General features: G+C 40.0%; 3 protein-coding genes across 3 annotated transcripts; 1 reads left to right on the forward strand and 2 right to left on the reverse strand.

Annotated features, from left to right (window-relative positions):
- The first annotated feature begins 1,313 nt into the window (after positions 1–1,313).
- On the forward strand, positions 1,314–2,272 carry rep15 (RAB15 effector protein). The gene is made up of 2 exons (XM_022746207.1): positions 1,314–1,595; positions 1,683–2,272. Exons 1-2 carry the CDS (start codon positions 1,314–1,316, stop codon positions 2,226–2,228), a joined length of 828 nt encoding a protein of 275 aa, XP_022601928.1. The 3' UTR covers positions 2,229–2,272.
- A 1,422-nt stretch (positions 2,273–3,694) lies between these two features.
- On the reverse strand, positions 3,695–8,393 carry kdelc2 (KDEL motif containing 2). Its single transcript, XM_022746256.1, has 6 exons — positions 8,062–8,393; positions 7,424–7,621; positions 6,260–6,543; positions 5,955–6,159; positions 4,831–5,027; positions 3,695–4,696 (listed from the first exon to the last, which is right to left on the reverse strand). The coding sequence occupies exons 1-6, from the start codon at positions 8,297–8,299 to the stop codon at positions 4,256–4,258; spliced, it is 1,563 nt and encodes a 520-aa protein (XP_022601977.1). The 5' UTR covers positions 8,300–8,393; the 3' UTR covers positions 3,695–4,255.
- Positions 8,394–8,790: 397 nt separating this feature from the next.
- LOC111222501 (NADH-cytochrome b5 reductase 2-like) lies at positions 8,791–14,837 on the reverse strand. The gene is made up of 9 exons (XM_022746258.1): positions 14,744–14,837; positions 14,332–14,475; positions 13,106–13,178; positions 12,513–12,619; positions 12,288–12,417; positions 12,014–12,097; positions 11,551–11,636; positions 11,326–11,425; positions 8,791–9,508 (listed from the first exon to the last, which is right to left on the reverse strand). The coding sequence occupies exons 1-9, from the start codon at positions 14,756–14,758 to the stop codon at positions 9,336–9,338; spliced, it is 912 nt and encodes a 303-aa protein (XP_022601979.1). The 5' UTR covers positions 14,759–14,837; the 3' UTR covers positions 8,791–9,335.
- Positions 14,838–17,980: the final 3,143 nt, after the last annotated feature.

The following is a 17,980-nucleotide window of genomic DNA, read 5'->3' on the forward strand; positions in this document are numbered from 1 at the left end:
AGCTTTAACAGCCTAAGAAAGAGGAAATTCTGGAGATGCAAGATTTTTTTGCAGTTAGGGCAAAACAACGATATTACGTTACCATAATCAGAAATTGCAGATTCCCTTGGACGTTCAAATTAATATGTTGTGTGGCTGCAGCACATGGTGGTTCATTTGATCCTGTTCTCCATGATATGTCCTAGTACAGCACAGATTTAGTTGTATATTACTGTAACTGACACTGTCTGTGTAAGGAAGAAAATGTATGTATGACCGCGCAAATGATAACAGACTGGTACAGTAGGACAGTATTATATGTAGTTGACAAAATAAAGGCACTTTGACAGACTGGATCCCGCACAGATCATGTTTAGGAATTAGGACAGAATCATCATGTAAGCAAATACAGTGTAAGTGCTATGCCTGCATTAACTCTGTGGTATAGTAAACTGCCTCTTTAACATTGTCAGGTCTTACTGGAAGATCCTACTGCTGTCCAGCCTTATGAAAGGATGAAGTCAAGAACAATGTGACCCTTAAGTCCCTCCTAACCATCCACCCCACCCCACTAAAAGCTCCTGACCCAACTTACATGTCCTCATTTGTGCTTCTTTCTGAAAAGAGACAGTTAAGGGTTTTGTTTACTCACCAAACCCTTCAGGCTTATGCCTACCCCAGTCCTCAAGCTGCTGCTGCTGCTGCTGCTGCCAGTTAACTGGTAAGATGAGTCTTTTGTTGACTTACCTAAAATTTAACAAGTCACAAACACCACACCCACGCTAACACTGTCTGCAGGGCTGCCTCTCAAAACCTGGGATAGAAAATCTTCTTTATTCTACTGAAAGTTCTGTACACATCAGGACACTGAGCTTCACACACAGCACCATACACACACACAGACACACTGTGTATCTCAGCAGGGCAGGGGACAGGAGCGGAGGGCAGATAGTGGACTTGGAACTACAGAAACTTTGAGACCCATCCTGGTGAGTGTCTGTGTTGATTTGTAAAACTTTTTAAAGATATGTGAAACCATATTATTGGTACTGTATTAGTGAGTTTCATCTGGGGACAGAAGATTGGTAGATTTTTAATGTGCTACAGTGACTAATAGTAACTGATGGTGGTACCATATGGTGGTAACACTGATGTAGTTAGTGGGTTTGTTTTGTACCTTAAAGAACACAACTATGAAAATACTAGTCTCAACTTTTACCAGCCATATGTTCATTTTAGGTTACAGTCTATTCTTCTTCTAATTGTACTAATTCTGTTTCCAGTGTATCAGGGAGACCACTCTCTGAACTCCTGCCCTCCATCATCAGTCCACCATGGGCCAGACCATCAGCAAACCCACTTCTAACCCCTCACAGAGCTCAAAATTCTTCTTCTCTTTGAGACGCACCCCACCCAGCCAACCGACCTTCGATCGGAACATATCCCCTCGACCGAGCATCTTCTCCACGCTGAGGAGGCCCCCGGTTGTCAAGCCCAACGATTTCATACCTCTATTCAACGAATGCATCTCTGCCGCCTCGTCTAGAACCCAGGAGTACCTCCTATTCAAGGACCCGGAGGACAAGTTCCACCCGAGCCCTGAGGTGCTGACTCAGGTATGTACATTGATCAATTATATGCTTTGATCATTAACTATCTGGAGGTATCAAACTGTTTCATAGTTGTCTGTTATCTTCCCACAGGTCTTCCTGATGACCTACATCTCCCAGAGTGTCTGCCTCAACATGACGGACACCTTCAACTGCACAGCCATGACACCCGAGCAGCGCATCCTTCTTGGGGCTGACTGGGTCTGGGCCGTGCTGGAGAAGCCCACCAAGAACCCTCGGATCCAGATCGCGGTGCAGGTCCTACACCTGCCGGAGAGAGAGGACGCTGAGGAGAATGGCGTCCCCTCAGAGGCCTGCAGTGAGTCCCTACAGATGGCCCAGATGGAGTCCAGCAACAGGACTGTGTACGAAAGATTAGTGGACTTCTGCACCTCCATCGGCAAGGATTGCTACGCCCTCTTTTTGTTCTTTGGGAAGAAAAACGACAAGGAGAACATCTATGGAGTCCTCAGCAACAATTTTGAGGCAGCCATTGGGAAGTGCAACAAGATTGACAGACCATTTATTGAGAACTTCTTCAAAGGTTCGAGGTATCTCCATACACCTTCGGGAATGATGCAGGCTATTGTCACCAAGAGAGAGGGGGATCCTCTCACTCTTATGATTAAATTTAGCTGACCCAAAGAGACTCTGTATAATTTTGATGACCAATAACATGATACAAGACCACAGTAATACAATTTATGTTAAATAAGTGTGGAAGTTTTTGATGTGTCCCTTGATAAACGACATCCCGTCTTATTAAAATGTTGAGTTTGATAACGTGAGAGGCCTTTGAAAGAAAATGATTACTTAGTCATGTTTTCTAATCCAGAAACTCAACTCAAACACATAATTTAAACACAAGAACAAACATACTGCAGTTATATGCAAGTTTAGAGAGCATGGTGCATGGTGCTGTTATTTCCTGCGCACCTCTTACGGTCAAAATTATCACAGTGGAGAATTGTCACACACAGGTGTAACTAATAACAATGATGGCTGACATTTTTTACTTCAAGGTCCTTGCTATTGTACATACTGTTACTGGTTTGACTAAACCTAAATGGAACAGAGCCGTCATTAGTGTTATTAGTTACACCTGTGCTTTTCCTGCTCGGACAGGTTAAAATATGAAAAAATGAAAATTAACACTAAAAAAGCCTGAAAATAAATTGTGGGATTTCCTCCATTTCACAACCCAGAAAAAGTGAACTAGGGCAGCCCCCTCCAAACCACCTAGGGAAAGGGGAATATTTCCTTTAAAGTCCCAAAACAGACAAAAATAACCATGAAATGATTTTACACACTTGCAATCATCCATGTTTTTGTCACCAGCTACCTGCTGTGTGTGGACAATATGTAAATCTGAGTTGAATCGAGGCTTGCTTTACAGTGATGTTTTGCATAAGCAGCTTGAGCTAAATGATTTTGCATGAACTATTCTGCTGGTTGGAAGAGGGCTCGATTAGTCCATAAGTACTTTTACCTGGAACAACTGCTCTCGAGGGGATTTTCTTATGTTCTTTAAATTTGCATCACATATTGCCGCGGCTTAAAATGATGGCTGAGTGAACTGTTTCCGCGAAGAGTGAGTGTGTGTGGTACATCTAATTTTAGGTGCAGTCGCTGTGAAACATGTTTAAAAAAAAAAAGCGACTGATGTGTCATTTCTTTCAGACTCACACAATGGCACAGAAAATACATTCTCAAGAGATTTATAACAGAGAGGGTTAGAAAACATCTTTTGTCTCTTTAATGTCTTTTGTCTATAATATTGTTTTAATGTTTTTGTCTACTGTAATATTGTTTGAATGTTGTTACCATAGTAAACCAATGGAAAAAAGCACACTATTAAAATATTTTCTGCCAACATTTATAAAAATGAAACAAATAACAGTGCATTGTTGTTGTGTTTTATATAGTTTGTACTTTTTTATAAAATATTTTGTGTGACAATGTCAAAGACCTTTAAAAGAGAATTTAAGGGAAATTTGTTCTCCTGAATACTGAAGTCCTGATCAGATCTATCAGATCTACAGTTAGACCCAAAGCTTCTAAGAAGGCTGTAAAATGCACATGGCATCAGCAGTAGTTAGCTTTAAGCTAACTAAAAGAATAAAGTGTGTCACGATTCAAATTCAGCTGAAAGCTGTAGAAATGATGCCAGGGTGGAGGCCATGATTTAGCAGATTTTGTGTTTTTTATATGATTATTAAATACATTCTTGTGGGGACACGGTAAGAGAAAATATCTTACCACAATGTACAGTAGTGTATAAGATTTATTTACCATAGGTTAATACTGTATACAAATATCCAATGAAAAGGCACGTTTACAAAACAGTAATCATATCCCCACTTCCTCACATGACTAAACAGAGCTTTACAAAAGGTACAAAACAACAATACAACACACAATATTAAAAAATAAAGAGAGAGACTATAATTTTGTTCCTGCAGCTTCATATTGAAAAATGGCTCAGGATGAGACTTTTTATTGTAAATCTGCCCTACAGTTTCCTTTATTATCCAAAATAAAGGCAACAACTATAATTATAAATTGTGAATGAACTTTTTCTTGTGTTCTCATCAGCAACATTCAGTTATTTTCACTCTTTATTTGTCAGGAATGATTCAGAGAAAAAAGACTAACGACAGATTCCATCATAGTTCATCTTTCGTGTTGGCTTCTTCTTTGTGGCTTTTCCGCCCACACGTGCACGCAGCAGTGTGGTCGTCTGGCTGAGGCACCAGCTCCATGTCTGCATGTTGTGCGGGCTGTCCTGTCTGTCGCTCCGAGTACATGTGCAGCACTCTGTAGTAGTAACAGTACAGTCTGCTGGGCTGCAGGAGCTCTCTGGCCGCTGCCTGACCCACTCTGGCCATCTCTTGGGCTTGGGCGTCGTTCTCTTTGGCCCATTTGATTTTCTCCAAAAGGTCTGACAGGTTTCTCTTCACTGGAATGTAATGAGTGCCCGCTTCTAAATAGCTGTAGAAATGTTCATAATACTGCGAGTCCTGCTTCAGAACCAGACTGCTCCCGAGCATCAGGTAAGGAAAACGATACGCTGCCACTGTTCCATCCACGTTCACCTGGTACTTGTACTAAAACAGAGGAAAAAGTAAAACCAATTTTTAATATAAAGTTCTGAAAATGTGTATTGTGTTTATCATAATGAGGCTATTTGTGACTATAAAGGAGAAACCACATCAAAAATATACAAGACATTTTTCCTCACCTTAAAGAAGTCAAAGAATCCAACAAGTGGTGCTTTGCCTACGTGTTTCTCTCTGTCCCTGAAGAAGAACCATCCTGTGATGCCGGCGTCCAGCAGCTCAGGGTTTTTCTTGGACAGAGAGACCAGCTGAAGACGTTCCTCTCGACTGTCCCGGCCACGGAAAAACGCCTGTGATGTTTTGTTAACCCACGGAGGCCCTGGAAGAAGGTTAGAAAATGTGAGGCACAAAGAGCTGTAAGTGACAGAACGGGACAAGTACTTAGATATGAAAAGGGGAATATCAAACAAACACTTCTGTGCTTAGTACCCAAAGGAGTGTAGATGAATGTAGATTTAAAGGTCCAAAACTATCTGTAAGAAAATAACAGTATTTCACTCTAGATCAATAAAATAACATCCATGTGCTGTCCTAAGAGTTGCATATTATTTGTCAGGGTTCAGCTTGTACTATGAGGACATGCTGAGCCCGGGGAAAGGGTGTCTAGATATCGAGACTCATTATTCAAATTTATCAACTGCCATTTTTTTCCCTCACACATGACTGATTATAAGGCTGAACAAGATGACTGTAAATACAGCATATACATTTTAGGAATCCATGGTAACACAGGTCAGAAAGTGGCCACTTGTAATCTTTTTCCAGCTTCAAAAATAAACTAGTTTTTAGTTTAAGTTTAGCTTCTTTACAAAAGCACGATCATAAAAAGACAAAGGCGAAAAAGAGAAGATCAAACAAATGTTACTATAGCAGGTAGATTGTGGCAGTGATGGATGTGGAGATGTGGCTCACTTTTGATTTTGTGGGATTGAAAATTACTTTAAATTCACAAACTTTTCACACAAATTAGGCCACTAAAAACCTCAAAATGTAGCAGATCACTGTATCCACCACATGGCGACGAGCTGCATACGAAAGATTCTCACCATGATCCTTTATTATTGTTCAGTGTTAACACAAGAGTGCCCAGAACTGGAGTCTGTGGTGTAAATGTATGAACTTTACCCCCATAAACTGGCACGTGTCTTACACAGACAGATAAAAATCCACTGACCTAATTGTATATCACTGCTACAGTGGGTCACACAGTGCCTTAAGAGTGTGTGTGTGTGTGTGTGTGTGTTACCTGTGTTTCCCTGGACAGACAGCAGGTCATTGGTGACACCCCTCATGGCCTCCAGGGTGGAGTGTGTGACCTCGTAAGTGGGAAGGACAATGTCACGGGTGTCTGTGGAGCCGCACCAAGACAAGACAGGAACAGCATCCGACCTCCTCGTCTCCATCGGCCAGTCGCCAACATTGATGAAGAACTCCACATCAGGCACCCTCACCTTCAACAAAAAAATGATGAGTCCCAGGAGACTGAAATCAGCGATCCCACAATGCCATGTGCAGTCTCTCAGCAGTAATATTAATATCACACAACTTTACCTTCCTTGTTAGAGAGAGCAGCATTTCATCAGAGAACATCTTGAAGTCTGTGTATTTGCCCAGAGTGCGGCGGTACAGCTGGTTGTCGATGATGGCATAGTGAATGAGACCTCCTCTGTTAGAAAATCTCTGAGGCACTTCCTGTCTGATGTACTGCAGGTCAACGCTGGGGAAGGATTTAAAGTCCGCCAGAATCTGAGGCTCTTCAGCGGGACACTGCATCACACTATGCCAGGCGGAGGCATCGGGCTCAGGACAGTCACAGTATTCATGATAGACCGGACCTGAGCATGAAGAATATCAGTCACAGGACAAAACATGGTGACATTTGTTCCAATTATTCTCAGAACTAACTGAGCATTTTGGAGATAAATATATGAAACGGAAGCTGGTGTCAAACTCTTGCAATGAGACCTGTGTCAAAATGTAATGTTGACCACAAAAATATATGGTGTTATTTATGAAACAGTAGTGGTGTAGCATTTCTGAGACAGGATGTTGCACAATTCCTCCACGTTTCAATGCATGTTGTGTGTTTATTGAAGACAGGTTGTGACTGGCGTTGTCTAAAAATGATGTTAGAATACCAGAATATTCATTTACTTTGTGTAAGAATGACCATGAAAGGCTCATAGAAACTTCATTTTAAGACCAGCAGTCAACATACAAAGATTTGGACATTCAGGTGAAACTCTGTGGGTGTTCTTTTGCAGTACAGCCCTGTAGTGTGTGGTGTATGTTTGTCTTTAATAACTGGTTTCTTACATTGAGGCATTTCCTAAGAACTGCTGCGCATGTTGTCAAATTGGTGAAGATGTGTTCTTAATTTGCTTGTGTTTCGTCTATTTGCATGTGTTTTCTTCAGTTGCAGTGCCGTCAGCTCTCAGAGCCACCCAACATTTGCCTAAGGGTTCACATATTTTTTATAATCTACACTGTGAATGTTTGAATGATGTGTTCTATAAGGACAAGATCAATAAAATAATTTGTGTATTAATTAAAATAGATTGTGTTTGTTGATAACTTAGATGAAGATCTGGTCACATTTCAAGACAATAAAAGCAGATAATTCCAAAAGGTTCACTTATTTTTCTTGCCAATATAAATATGGACTTGACTAGAGATGCTGTGCCTGCGTTTCTTAATGCATGTTGCAACACGGACCTTGCATGATGTAGGGTGACATGGCAACTGGAGCATCATTGTGCAGGACGTCAATCTTCAGACCCTTCAGCGCTGTGCCGTAGAGCCGGTACCTCACAAGGAAGGACCCGTCTTCTCTGTCCAGAGGTGGGGGGACGTGGATGCGGATGTGCTCCTTCTTGTCCAGGGAGCTTATCTTCACTTTGAATGTGTCTTTACCTGAACAGCACACGTAAAGAGCATTTCAGTGACACCTACGACTTATTTCCATCTTGCTGCAGGGCTTAATGAACAGTATAGCCTTCCATTCAATTTTGCACAGATGCACCTAGCCCTGATGTTAGCTGAACAAACACACCCAAAGACTTTTTCTCATTGTTAAAACAAGCACTGAAACTGTTTGGAAGGCTAAGTGAGACACTGGTAATGATTATTGCACCGTGTTGACACGTTTTCGTTGCTAACAACACAAATTAGCTAGCTACGTCTATTGATAATATTTAGAAATAAATAATATATAGGTCAGGTGTTAGCTTAAAAATGATCCAACGGTCGTTTTGTTAGCTGTTTTGGCTAGAAAATGATCTACTAGCATTACGGTGATGCGATGTTTAACACAATGACATTTTTGAGCTCATGCTACGTGTGTAATCATTTACCTGGAGACAAAGTCAGGGTTTCTCCCTTTGAATTAACCGCCTGAATATAGAAGTAGCGGACCGGTAAAACCCTGTCGGGGTTCAGCCCCAGACCCCAGATGAGACATTTCTCTGGGCTGATTCCCTCACATTCACAGACCCCGAAGTTTATGCTAATAAATACTATAAAAATTACAACCCTACAAAATAAACCACTCTCATAAGGTTTGACTAAGTCTGCGCTACGCTCGCACACCATATTCTTCCAAATGCGAACTGTTCTACGTCTAAACTTAGTGAATATTGACTGTAAAGTTTTGGTTGAAAGTCCTACGCCGACATGTTGGTGAGGAGAAACACGCCCATTACCCGGTGATGCGTTAACGGGATGTCGGAAAAATGTTGCTTAGGGATTGTGAACGCCCCGTCAAAGAAAACTCAGTACAGTAACCAACCACTTAAGCTCCACTTATTCCTTTGCTGTGGAGATTTCAACCATATCTGACAAAATACTAGAGATAAAAGCCTAATTTGTAAAAATAAATAAATAAAAAAAATTAAGTCGTGCCACTACAGCGCCTTAAACGCTCATACTTAAAAAGTGGTTTTCTTTGATCTTATTGGTCTTAAGACAATTTAGCATAGACAAAAGATTATTTAGTGTATAAATTACATACAGTACATATTAATACATTAATATGTTTTAAATTCTGCGCTAATGATGTAGTCTGCTGCTGTTGTTTGTATCACTCTCATAGGTGATTTTAGATTAAATAACATTACAAATTAAACAATAATTTACCATAAATTTAAAAGAAAGTTCATTTTAGTTGCAGTTGTTCTATTTGAGTGGCCAATAGCTTAAAACACAAAGACTAGGATTACAATACATTACAATACAATACATTTGAGTAACTAGGCTAAACATACTGTATGCATTAAAAGCAACAGTGTTGTTTTTACACCTTCATCTTTATTTAACAAAAAGTTACATTTTGGCCTCAAAAACAGATTTTTGTATAAAAGGTAATATGATAGGCAATTTGATACTGTAAATAAAAGTACACCTGAATCCCTTGTAATTTTCATAGCAGTATTACTTAGTAATCTTGATGGCACTTAGTTGTTATAGTGTCACTGACATTAAAAATCTTGGATGACAAAAGCAGCGTGATCAGCATCAGGCATACATAGTAAACCCGTTTTGGATAGTATTAGACCATCAGCATGTTCATACAGTGATTTATGACTGAATGATTACAGGAAACAAAGCAGCTCTGTAGGTAACCAGAACCCTAGTAAGAAAAGATGTTTTCTGTTTTGTGCCCCAGCTTGTCTAGATTTGGCAGACAGGCATTCTGTATCATTGGTGGAGGACCACACAGGACAATAAGGACATCGGTGGACGGAGCAGGGAGGTGGTCTTTGATCATGTCGTAGGTCACAAATCCTGAACTGTAGCTCCAGTCTGGAAGACAAGACAAAAGAGACAGCTGACTCAGAGAAACTCATTTTCTACAATTTGCTGCAAAATATCAGATCTTTTTTATAGTTGTGAACATTCAGGAAAAAAAAAAACTGGTACATTTGTGACTTATTCACCAAAAAATCTGTCTTAGATGCATTTTTCACTTCCACTATAATAAATATTAAACACTTCCTCTTTCTATCATTTTCAGTTCATCTGTATTTGCCTATTGTCACAGCAGAGGGAAGCCTGTTGGTGAGAAGTGAGCAGAAGCAAAAGCGGATTTCTTCTTCCCAGCATTAAGGGATAGGACGTTCAAAGAAAGAATTAAATCAGTAATGAAATTATCTGCCTAGTTTTTGATCTCTAGGGAAAGATAACAATTTCAGCTGCTAGTGTCAATGAAGTCATTAATAACGAGAAACGTGAGGCGATTTGTTCATCTTGTGCTTTCATCCACAGATAGTCATCGCTCCTTCCATGGCAACCAAATAATGACATTGCTAATGAAGAGCAAGCACACCTCTTCAAATGAATAATGATCAAGGGCCAATGGGTTTCTTTTCTGTGTGGAAGCAATGAAGATGCAACAGGACAGAATACAAGAGCCGTTCGAGGCCTTCACAACAGAGATTATGTAACAATATTATGCTCATTAATTTCTGCTCACTTTCAGGATTATGCAAACGAAGACATGAGCGTTTTGCTAAGCTACTGTAACACCCGGGTGGAGCTATCTCCCTCCTTGGCCTGCAAGGATTTTCCTCCAGCAGAGGAGTCTTTGTTTGGTTTCTCACTTTGAATATTCAAGAGTGAAGGACTGGGCTTTAAGATTTAGTCATCATACAGCCTGGCACTGCACTAATACTCACATATACATCCTGTATGGTAACATGATAAAATTAGACATGGAAAATGTTTTCACCAGATCCCACATTATGAGAAGTAAACATTTCATTTTGACTGTGAATGAGAGACTAACAATCTCTCAACCGGCTGAGATTGCTTCACCTGTGTCCAAAACAAATTTCATATCATCAAGTGTCAATTTCTTGATGACTCTTGACTCTTTCTCTTTAAAAAAAAATAAAAAAGAAGGAGGAGTTATAAGGACTAAAATCAAAGACTTGGTGCATCGGTTAAAAAAACAAACTAAAAATCCCACACATCTGGCCACATGAACATGACTTACATGCAGATTACATCCAGCAGATACAGAGTCCTGTTCCTGGCCTGCTGATATGTGTAAGTCCAACCCTGGAGGAATACACCCGGCTCTTTAGCTGCTAAATGCTCCACTATCCTCACCATCTATTGTAGTTCCTAACTGTGTCTGTCTGTCGTTTGTTGCTGGGCAGGTAGCACACATCTGCCAACTGCTGCGTAAAATGAGACCGAAGAGAGACTGAACCAAAACAGTAAAGTTGTGAGCCATAAAACCAAGACAATTAACTGAAAACACTCTGTGCAGAGCTGACGAGAGCTCCCGAGATGGGTGAGAATTTATCAATACAAGGACTCCTTTCACGTTGTCACACAGAACAGTTGTTTGCCTAAAAATATTTGGTAAAATTTAGTTTTTTTCTTGCAATATACTAAAATCATGGTAGGCTCTGTCTCACGTTAATGTGCTGTGGTGACTGTGCTTTTCAAAATTAGGACCACATACAGTATAACCTGTTGCTTCATTGGTTAGAGGTAATAATAATATCTTTAAGATACCTGTTCTGTATGCTAAATGTTTCACCTTTAATACATGGTGCAGCTTATATGGAGTAGAAGCCCACCAGTCCATAAATGAGGAAATCCTTCCTTACCCTGTGGAGGTTTGTCAAGCGTAAACCAGAGCTTGACTTTGTCGGGATGATTCTTCTTCACCTCCTCCAGCTCCTCCCTCAGCAGGATATCCTTCTCAGTCTGAGAGGGAGCGAGTGAAAGACATGTTATTTCTCCAGAGTATTTTTCATTTATGTACAGTAATACTCTTTGACAATAACACACTAGAAAAGATCCCCCAAAACAAAATACTGCACAGAGCTGACCTGGTTGGCAAATATGAGCGAGCACCGGGTGTTGTCATTGGGATCTGCTGTGATCCTGCGAATTAACTGCAGCATGGGAGTGATACCTGTGATAGAAAAAGACTGAAGTTGGTCTTAGGGGATGATTTATATCTAACCGAGGGGAAGACAGGGGAGTAAAATTGTCTTTTCTCATTTTTCAATAAAATTATATCGTCAACAGCGGGGCCGCAAACCAAATTTCATCAAATGGTTATTAAAGTTAAACCCCTGGACCATTTTGAGTGTGATATTAATCTTTTAAGAGAAAAATTAAACTATAATCACACACTTGTAGAACTGTTCCCCAGTCATCACCTACAGAACAATCCCTTTATCTAGAGCACAACAAGCAGGATATTTCATTCTGCAGAGATTTCATACATTATTGCACATCAGAGTCACTCATAAGAGTTTAATAGAAATAATAAAAATGTAAATGAACCTGTTCCTCCTGCGATCATTCCAACGTGTTTACACTTCCGAACCTTGGGCTCTGACTTCTTGTCCGGTCGGATGGAAAACTGACCTTGTTGGAAGAGAGGAGGTCTCAGTGTCAGGCAGCCAAAGCGGTTCAGAGTTATATTGTACCACAGTGACATCTGCTGGTGACAGAAAGTAACTGCAAATCTATGTAAATATACTGTACACAATTATATAGAGTACCTTTACTATTCTTTCTTTTCTTTTTTTCCTTTTCACAAACACACGTGCCATACCATTTCCCTTATACACCAGCAGTCCGCTGGGTCCTCTGAAGTCAATGGCATCTCCGATCGCCATGTTGTCCAGGTGCTGGGACATCTTCCCTCCCTCTGGGAAGGAGGGATGACAGTTCTTGTAGTACACCTGGAGAACAGGTGTTTACAAGGCATTAAAATGACCTCTTAGCATTGCTAGCTAACCAATAGTTTGTCCAGCTAACAAAACAATTTTAATTTTACCTTCACCACTAGGTCAACATATCCCTGGTCCTCATCACTGGAGACTGGGGTGTAAGCTCTGACCACCAGACTGCCGTTCACCTTGGCTGACAGGTACACATGCTGACCTGGGAAAAATGTTAAGGCATAGGAGAAGGACTGTGATGTGATGACATTAAGGTGTATTTGAGCTCCATTAACAAATTCTCTCACTTCGTCTTTTGAAGGGCTTATGTTTTACTGCAGTCTCTGACTTTTTAACATTTCTAATCAAACACATTTTCTCTAAACGTCATTGATCCTTTGATGTGTTGCAGTTCAGTCACTGTCATGCACACTCAGAAGAAGCTAAAAACTTGATCTTCTCATTTATTGTCACATTTGAACATACTTTGAATCAAAGAAGAAGAAGAAGAAGGACAAACGCTCATAAGGCCAGAGGTGCTGGACCTTCAGAAGAAAAAGAACTACTGTGCAACCGCTGTTCTGAGTGTGCAGACAAGTGTCTCAGAGATACTTTGCACAATCTTAATGGACTGGCAGAAAATCCTTCTAGTGAGGAATTTTATAAATTAGATTAAGTATGAGAAAAGAAAAGAAAACAAGGGACTTACCAATTGGTAGTCCAAGGATATGAGCTCCAGATGGAAGGCCAAACCGAAATTTCTTTGTGTCATGACTGATTTCCTGTACAAGGACACACACCCAACTTAAATAGTACATACACTTGCAAGATCTTGATTTATGTTAGTTTGTACATCAATAACAAATAAAATGAAATGCAGCCTACTCAATCCTTTCAGTATTACACTCCCATAACATTGTCAGACTCATGATGGACAGTTTAAAGCAGCTATTTGTTAGTTTTGCTAGTGTTATATAGCCAGCGTTAGCATTAACAGCTGTTCACTTACCTGTGTAGAGGAAACGTTTCGAGTTCAGCATCAGACTTTATTCCTTTTTCTCACCAAGAGCTGTCTCCAGTGGTGGAAAGCAACCCTATTGTTTTGCTTCTCCTATCCCTTTTTTCATCTACTGAAGTTAGCACGCTAACCAGCTAACTCCAGCCTGACCGGCCCGACTTCTCACTTTCCGATACCGAGTCACTGTGGTGTCCAATCTGTCTTGAAGTAGTAGCGCTGCCCAGAGGTCATATTATAACCTCTTGTTTTGTAAATGCAACTATGGCTGAGATCTTTGCAAGACTGGTAAGTAAACAGCTGCTAATGCTAACGTTGACTATATAGCAATAGCAAAACTTACAAATAGCTCCTTTAAAACTATAAGGATTGGAATTGATTCAGCAGAACCAGAGATAGGCTACTATTTGTTTTTAATCTACACTTTCTTCTTCCTGGTCAAAACCTGCCACATATTACCCACAGTGCACCTGGTCTGCAGTTCAGTTAGAGATTCAGGTGTGATATGCTAGTAGAAGCTAATGTAGCTTCGAGCCTCTAACCTCATGAAGAGATTAGGAGTGGGATCAAACTTGTAGTCTTCAGCCTCAAATGGTGACATCACTTCAGTGACCGTTGGCAAATAATTATCGGACTTCCTGCAGCTCCCTCTGTAGCCACAAAAGGTTTTATATAACTTTTTTCACATAGTATGCCCCGAGACTGGTAAACACACAGGTGGAATTTAACTTTTTTAGAATTAATTTGCATTGTTTTGACTAGTATGTACTCTCAGAGAGCATAGGCTTTATCACCGTGATGTGGAAATGAAACTTTGTCATTGTTATTTGTTGCAAACTCAAAGTGGAAAGAAAGGAGAGAATTAATGTGAGTGCAGATCTTATTTTCTGCATCAGTGCATGAGTTTGTGTGTAATCTACCTGTTTGTTTATAAGTGGAAGTGAATATTTGACCACAGGGTCCTGCAGAGTGACAGGTAGCTTCTTCCCTCCTGCAGAACCTCGCAGGACAAAGTACAGCACCGTCACTACCACCACGGAAAAAGCCGCCACCACTGGGATCACCTGCAAGACAAAGATCATGGACAGTTTGGACGATTATTAGTTTTGTACAGAAGAAATGGTTTCCATCAGTGTACATTAAGCATTTTGCTAATTTAATATGCATTATGAGTGACTTACACCACACTACAGTTAAATGACAAAACAGAGCAGAGAAATAAAATCTCAGGGTTTGGGTAAGATCAAGCAGTTCTTCAATGATCAGGTACAAAAAAAAAAGCAATACAGGGGAGTAATTAAAAAGGGAAATAAAGTGAAGGTCCATTCTCACCAAGTTCTCGTCCATGGTTTCAAAATGTAAAGTGTGTCAGAGCCTCGTTCTCACAAAGCCTGAGAGATCAGAGTCTGCACAGAGTCAAGGCAACGATAGCCTTCACACACACACACACACGTACACACAGAAAGTAAAGGGCCTTTAAAGGGGTGTGGCTTCCTGCTGGGGGGAAGGTCACACACGGTCCAAAGCACCAATAGGACGGCAGATATGATCATGGCACTACATAGTACAGAGGTGGTATGCAGGCAGTGAGGAGCAGAGCCTTGAAATCACACCACAGGCAGAGGGGAGGGGACACCGACACACAGAGAGACATTACATAAACTCTAGAGCTGTTGAGACCCGCTGGAAGAGAAACTAGTTTATTCATCACAGAGAGAAAAATGACAAGTCTTTGCATTTTCAAAGTCGATGAAACATACAATAGAATTTATTTTTAAACAATCTGCATTTTAATAAAACGATAGAAAATTCTGTGATCCAGTAAATAAATAACTAACAGTTCTGATAATGGAAGAGGACTGTGAGTTCTTAGAGACTTACAGACATTTCTGAATAGTGTTTGAGTGACTGCAAAGTAAATTATAAAAGCACGTTTTTTGAACAGTTTTGAGAGGAGCAGTGGTGGAGGAAGTATTCATATTTATTACTTCAGTAAAAGCAGTAATACCACACAGTACTCTGTCACAAGTAAAATTCCTGCATTGAAAATGTTACTAAAGCAAAAACACATAAGTATTATTAGAAAAATTTACTTGTGTTTTGTGTATAAAATTTTAAATAGTAAAGTTACTAGTGACGGATGTCGCAAATAAATGTAAGGGAGAAAAACCTCTTCTGGATTCATCCTCTGGGGACCATGGATGTCTGTTCAAAATCCAGTAATTGCTGAGCTATTTCAGTCTGGACAAACTGACTCACAGACCAACATCACCACTCCCAGATGTAGCATGGCTAAAAACAGGATGACAAAATGATATAACGCTAACCTGTGGTATTTATTGTCACATTAAGAGTGTGAAAACGAGTTAGCAAGTGAGCAGAGAAGTGGAAATACTTAAACTAACAGATGAAGTGTCTGACCTCTGCCACGCCAAGTGATAGCAGCATGAATGTTAACTGGACCAAAACCTAGTGAAACCTATGTTTAAATGCCAAACATACCAGGATCTCTACAATCTTGTATGAAAAACAATACTGTAACAATAATCATGTTTAGTTGAGGCTCCAGTTTAATTGGATATAAAAGTCTGTGTTGCATTCTGTGAATCCTTCTCAGCCTTTATATTCAACAAAACACTTTGGTGATCTACCTTCAGTTCAGCCTCAGTCATCCTCATCTGAGCTTAACGCACCAATGTACCACCAGTGTTATTTCACATGTTACACATGTTGAAATGTACAGTACGTCCAGACAGACGCCTCCTTCTAGCAGGTTACTACACAGTCCCCGAGGATTCTTCACTATAGTCTTCATCATCTGAGCCCATCCTCTGGTCCACATCACCCCGGTCGGACAGGGCTCTGCTGCTGGACTGATGCACATCTGGGTCAGCGACATCCAGGCTCACTAAAACACACAGAATTCAGTAAAAAAAAAATATTGTACAACGAACTACAAACTATTTAACACAGATATAAACTGTGTATAGTATATTTGTATATTGTATTTTGTAAGGTAATTGTCGCAAATTATAAATAAAGCATAGTCTGAACCTGTTGTTTGTGATTCCATAATGTCCTATGACCTTTATCAGTTCATGCCAACTGTGATGCATGAACCTGAAAGGCAAAATTACATCATGGGTCTAAGATTTTTCCTTTTATGTTGTGCTATATTCTGCCGAATTGTTATTCCTGAGTTGCCACTAAGAATATTTTCAGGCAGAACTATTTTGATTTGGAACAAGATTGTAATTTGTCTGTATATATAAGTATACAGACAGGTCACATAGGAAAAATCTGTGATATAAACTAGCTAACATTAACTTTTCTCATACAAAATTCATAAAAAAAAAAAAAAGGAGAGAAAGATGTTTGCTTTTGTCAAGAGAACGACCGACAAGTTCCTCAGTACCATCAGGCACTAAGCCACAGCTACAGCAGTGGAGCTGCTTAGCTTGTTCGCACCAGACAGAGGAAGTCACACTACAGCTGAGCTCACACAGTGAACATGTGGTCCGTGTGAACGGGTGAGATGCAATTTTTTGGTTTCTGACTTGTAAAAGCAGCTAAAACACCAGGTGGAACCAATAACATTAACAATGGTTGAATTCCATTTAGGTGTGTCCATTTCAGGGCCTTGGTAATGTAGATGCTGGCTCCCTGTCACTACTCACTAGGACACGTAATGGAACAGGGCTCGTTAGTGTTATTAGTTCCACCTGTGTCCGTCCTGCAACGACACAGGTGGAGAAAAAAAGTCACTCTCCTGCTGTGAGTCTGTTCCTGTTTCCAATTTGTGTTGCTGCCAAGGTGAGAAATAAAAATGAAAGAGTCGGTTTACGAAAAACTAAAGTTACTAAAGAGGAACACATGGACAAAATCCCATTAATCTACAATAAGACTGAGACAGGCACATAAATACAATGAACACCATTGTTATACGTATTGCTGTCATCCCACTACATGATGACCTCATGTATGAAATATATGTGTAATGTTCAAAAAATCTTTAACCCTATCCTTGAGCCCTGACAACAGCCATTCTCACATAGATTATACTTTATTATTATTCACGTGACTTTGTTATTTTTTGATTAATTCTTTTCACTGGTTTCACTTTAGTTCCTATAAAGTGTCACTAGAGGGCGCCCTGTACTACAACCACATGTCTTTTACACTGTATGTCGGCCCAACAGTTCCCTATAGTTTTCTACTGACAGCAAGATTTGTTATAACATTATATATATATGGAAGGTCACTTCCTGTGGCAGGTGAAATCAACATTTATCTATGTTGTATGTTTCACAGATGACTCCTGACCTAGTGAAAAATCATTTACAGTACATAAGAAACTACAAGCATGCAATCAGTGACTACTTTGATCATTATTAAGCATAAATTATGGCTATTATATTCATATTTTAAGGCAATGTTTCTCAATCTGGGGGTCAGGACCCTCTTATGAGGTTGTAAAATAAATCTTTGCAGTGAAACGGTCGATTAAATGGGACACAAATAGACATAACTTGTTTTTATAGGGTCATAACCATGGGTTTAAGGTATCTA

The sequence above is a fragment of the Seriola dumerili genome, unplaced genomic scaffold (genome assembly GCF_002260705.1).
Source record: "Seriola dumerili isolate Sdu_G_001 unplaced genomic scaffold, Sdu_1.0 BDQW01000097.1, whole genome shotgun sequence".
Lineage (NCBI taxonomy): Eukaryota > Metazoa > Chordata > Actinopteri > Carangiformes > Carangidae > Seriola > Seriola dumerili.

Excerpts from the sequence above, each read along its gene's own strand:
- rep15 (XM_022746207.1), top strand. The coding sequence starts at position 1,314 with ATGGGCCAGACCATCAGCAAACCCACTTCTAACCCCTCACAGAGCTCA. Across the intron at positions 1,596-1,682 it reads GCCCTGAGGTGCTGACTCAG|GTCTTCCTGATGACCTACAT; the intron begins GTATGTACATTG and ends ATCTTCCCACAG.
- kdelc2 (XM_022746256.1), bottom strand. The coding sequence starts at position 8,299 with ATGGTGTGCGAGCGTAGCGCAGACTTAGTCAAACCTTATGAGAGTGGT. Across the intron at positions 7,622-8,061 it reads AACCCTGACTTTGTCTCCAG|GTAAAGACACATTCAAAGTG; the intron begins GTAAATGATTAC and ends TGTGCTGTTCAG. Across the intron at positions 6,544-7,423 it reads GTCACCCTACATCATGCAAG|GTCCGGTCTATCATGAATAC; the intron begins GTCCGTGTTGCA and ends CTTCATGCTCAG.
- LOC111222501 (XM_022746258.1), bottom strand. Across the intron at positions 13,179-14,331 it reads TTCCACTTATAAACAAACAG|GAAATCAGTCATGACACAAA; the intron begins GTAGATTACACA and ends GTCCTTGTACAG. Across the intron at positions 12,098-12,287 it reads GCTGGTGTATAAGGGAAATG|GTCAGTTTTCCATCCGACCG; the intron begins GTATGGCACGTG and ends TCTTCCAACAAG.